Raw genomic sequence first — 4,438 nt, 5'->3', positions numbered from 1 at the left:
AAAGAAAAAAAATTAAACAAAACAGAAGTGATACAGAGGCGAAAAACAAAATTACCTTCTACAATGGTCTGATCCAATAATATATAACATATAACATAATTGGGACATATTTCAAATTAAATACAGTGCCACAAGCCATTTAGATAACTCTCTCTCCACCACCCCACCTAAACACAAAGCATAACAAGTTACCCAGAATTCCCCTCATTAGTATTACACCCACATCACTTCGCCTAACAAAATCCAAAGTATTTGGCATTTGTAAATGAACTGATCCTCTTCCCACCTGGGGTTAACCTCCGACCTGAGAGACACGAGAGAGACTTTAAATTCAGTTTGTGCCGGTGCCAAATCATCTGAAAATCACCAAAAAATCAGCCTTAATTTTCACAAAGAATGTTTCATGCACCAACATTTTCACTACACCTAGCGTCTGTCAGAATCACATCAATGCAATTTTGTGTGTGTGTGTGTGTGTGTGTGTGTGTGTGTGTGTGTGTGTGTGTGTGTGTGTGTGTGTGTGTGTGTGTGTGTGTGTGTGTGTGTGTGTGTGTGTGTGTGTGTGTGTGTGTGTGTGTGTGTGTGTGTGTGTGTGTGTGTGTGTGTGTGTGTGTGCAGCCCGGGGCGGTATGCGGTGCCTGCAGGTCAGCGGTGGCGCTGTGTGTTTGATGAGTGTTGGAGCCGGCTGGGCTGTGATGCTGCTGGGAGAGGAGACAGGACCGCAGCCTGGGACAGCATCGCCGTTACCATAACGACCGCACGACGACACGGGTACACACACACACAGAAAGACAACTGTACTGGTACTATACCCTTTCACATAAGCAAATATGCATACACTAGTATATCAATATGCCAGAGTTACACATTTCTCTATCCATTGTGGCTGTGTGTGTGTGTGTGTGTGTGTAGCCCAGACCTCAGCAGGTCTCACAGCAGAGTATTGGAGTCTTTGGAGTTTATTCCTCAGCTTGGAGAGCCGGTCACTGCTGCAAACTATGACAACATACGACGATACCTCACCAAGGTACATGTGACTGAGAGAGAGAGTGTGTGTGTGTGTGTGTGTGTGTGTGTGTGTGTTGTACCACAACACTCTGGTCTTCAAGAGGTCAGTCAGGGTGAGACATCACTCCTTTAGAGAGACTGTACAGTTTCATCTCCAGCCTGCTCCACCAGCTGAGTCTCCATGATGGAGGAACATGTAGAACTGTGTGTTAGTGAATAAAGTGTAAATGTGTGTGAAGCAGCTGAGTCAGCTTGTTGTGGTGTGGCTGTAGATCCATTCAGTAACGTTCTCAGTAAAAGTGAATAGTGTGATAAGGTGGATTTGTTTCCAAATGTAGGTTACTGTGACACAGTAAACTAGAGCTGCAATGATTAATCGATTAGTTTTCAACCATTAAATTAATCGGCAACTATTTTGATAATCGATTAATCGGTTTGAGTAATTTTTTAAGAAAAATAAGTCAAAATTCTCTGATTCCAGCTTCTTAAATGTGAATATTTCCTGGTTTCTTTCCTCCTCTATGACAGTAAACTGAATATCTTTGGGTTGTGGACAAAACAAGACATTTGAGGACGTCATCTTGGGCTTTGGGAAACACTGATCCACATTTTTCACCATTTTCTGACATTTTATAGATCAAACAACTAATCGATTAATCGAGAAAATAATCAACAGATTAATCGACAATGGAAATAATCGTTAGTTGCAGCTCTACAGTAAACTGTTGGAGCTTGAGAAGAGTCAGCTCAGTTAACCTGAACAAACTGTTAGCTAGCTAACTAGCCAGCAAACACACTGATGTTAATGTGAGCATGCTAACGCTAGCTGCTACTAGCTACGTTAGCTAGTGTGCTAATGTGCTAAGGACATTGAGGAATTTGTTTTTGTTTTGTCTCTTAATTATCTGTTTCCTCTTCATTGTTACTTAAGTGGTTGATGTAAATATAAATGAGTAACTGAAGTGTGTTGGCAGGCGTGTGACACCCCCCTGCACCCTCTGGGCTGGCTGGTGGAGACCTTGGTGACGGTGTACAGGATGACCTATGTGGGCGTGGGCTCCAACCGCCGGCTGCTGCGTCAGGCCGTCCAGGAGCTGCAGGCCCACCTGCTCCGCCTCTACAGCATCGTCAGGCAGGTCCAGGTCCAGGTCCGGGTCCGGGTCCTCTGTCCCCCGGCAGGCTGCTGATGTGGCCCTGCTTCCATAACTGTAACTTTTAATAATAATCCAATTTCTGCTCTCCAGGTTTCTGTTTCCAGGGTTACCAGACGAGGGCGGAGTCATCCCCGACCCCCCCGCTTCTCCATCCTCAGACGGCCAATACACGGCACAGCAGGGGTGAGTCTCACACACACACACACACACACACACACACACACACACACACACACACACACACACACATAGGTAGACTTAAAGGTGGAGTAGAAAATAACGGAAACACAACAATATGAATATATGAAAATATATGAATACTGAGACGGGAATAAGAAGTCGTGCCGCCTGAGTTTCAGTCCTGCTGTCATCCTTCATCCTGAACTGTGTGTTGTGGTAATACATATATAAATAATAACTATAATAATAATAACAATAATAATAATGAACTTTATTTATATGGCACTTATCAAAACACAGTTACAAAGTGTAAGTTTAGCCAACATTTAATATCGCGATACTGTCCCACCAAAATAATAATAATAATATACCAACACAGTGGGTCTGTACAGGATCTGTGCTTGTTTTTTTTTGTTTATTTCTGAGGGGGGGGGGGGTATTTTATTTCTTCTAAATTACATCAAAATTACATCAAATGTCTAGGCCATTAATGAATATTCAATTTCACGGAAAATATTGAATATCAGCCCAAGCCTACCAACTTCCCATAAAGGTTAAATGATGTTTGATTCAATTCTGTTGATACGGACAAATTGTAGATTCAAAACCTCTCTCTCTCTCTCTCTCTCTGTCTCTCTCTCTCTCTCCCTCTCTCTCTCTCTCCCCCTCCCCCCCCCCTCTCTCTCTCTCTCCACAGTGTCACAGTGAGCTCCTCCTCTCTGCTCCTCCCTCTCCTCCTCCCTCGGCTCTATCCTCCTCTCTTCACTCTGTACTGCCTGCAGGAGGAGCAGGAGGAAGCCGTCTACTGGGAGCGAGTCCTGCGGCTCAACAAGCAGCCGGACCGCTCGCTGCTCGGCTTCCTGGGAGTGCAGGAGTGAGTGTGTATATACACAACACACACACACACACACACACACACACACACACACACACACACACACACACACACACACACACACACACACACATATAAGCCCTCTCCAGGCGGCATTTACCTACCTCAGGACCACAGGAATTTTATCCTGTCCAGACAGAAATGTGACCAAGTCAACTTCACTCGAGTCCCAAGTCAGTCTCAAATCTTGAGGCACAAGTCTCAAGTCAAGTCTCAAGTCTAAATGTAGATTACCAAGTCAAGTCCAAGTCATTAATGTCAAGTCTCAAGTCTAAATGTAGAACAGCAAGTCAAATCAGAACAAATCAAGAGTCCAGTATCAATTTAATATCTTAAAGAAAACTAAATATCTAGGACTTTTCAATGCAATATGGTTTTAATAGGATAAAAACTTGGTAAGAGCATCATGAGTTTGATTTCTATGATCAGTTTCAACTTCAATAAATTCAATCATTCCATACAAATTCAGAAAACAGAATTTAAATTCAGTCGTCTGCTGGAACAAATCTCATCACTTTCAATCTGAGTCATTTACACAAACACAAGATCTCAAGTCAAGACTTTAGAAACCTTTTCAAGTCATCAGAGTACAAGTCAGAGTCAAGTCCCAAGTCACCAGAACCCAAGTCAAGTCCAGTCTCAAGTCTTCTCTTCATGCATCAAGTCAAGTCTCAAAACTGTGACTCGAGTCCAGGTCATGTGACTCGAGTCTCCGCCTCCTGGAGTGGTTTTAATCTCCTCCAGGTCGACATCTGGTGTTTGACATCATTACTGACTTGGATTAGCAGAGCCACATAACAGAGAGAGCAGCATCTCTCCTTAGATCAGATCAGACTGTGATGATCTTGCACAGGACCAACGCTCAGCACACACTGTGCACGGTCATATTATAGTTTCATATTTATTTATATTACCTTTCCTGTACTTCCATGGCACTGTTTCTCCAATTGCTGCTGCAGCACCTGAATTTCCCCCAGGGATCAATAATCATCATCACATCCAATATCATCGTATCTTAACTATGAGGGGAAATTAGATTGTTGCAGCGGCAAAAGTAACAGGATATAAATTAAGCAATTAACAGAGTTTAGGCATGTTAGGCCACAGCGAAATGACAAATGACTTTTTGATCTTGTCAGCTAGTTTTCCAGTCATAATAAATTAATAAATTTAACACTAAATGCCAAACACAAATACATTT

The 4,438-nt window shown here is 42.9% G+C and overlaps 1 protein-coding gene across 1 annotated transcript in view; it reads left to right on the top strand.

Annotated features, from left to right (window-relative positions):
* The window catches only part of LOC139640230 (alsin-like), a gene marked incomplete at its 5' end in the record, with an annotated part of 24,210 nt that extends 20,990 nt beyond the window's left edge, over positions 1-3,220 (top strand). The window contains 5 exons of the mRNA XM_071514409.1: positions 619-771; positions 913-1,027; positions 1,983-2,140; positions 2,253-2,345; positions 3,040-3,220. Of these exons, the coding sequence (XP_071370510.1) occupies positions 619-771; positions 913-1,027; positions 1,983-2,140; positions 2,253-2,345; positions 3,040-3,220 (700 nt within the window). The remainder of the gene's footprint in view (positions 1-618; positions 772-912; positions 1,028-1,982; positions 2,141-2,252; positions 2,346-3,039) is intronic.
* Between the last annotated feature and the right edge of the window lie 1,218 nt (positions 3,221-4,438).

The sequence above is a fragment of the Centroberyx affinis genome, unplaced genomic scaffold (assembly GCF_046629955.1).
Source record: "Centroberyx affinis isolate AG114_WGS23_722 - 3 ecotype Tasmania unplaced genomic scaffold, CSIRO-AGI_Caff_v1 ptg008729l_1, whole genome shotgun sequence".
Lineage (NCBI taxonomy): Eukaryota > Metazoa > Chordata > Actinopteri > Beryciformes > Berycidae > Centroberyx > Centroberyx affinis.
Note: the sequence above shows the minus strand (reverse complement) of the source record. Positions and strands in the feature narration are given on the sequence as shown.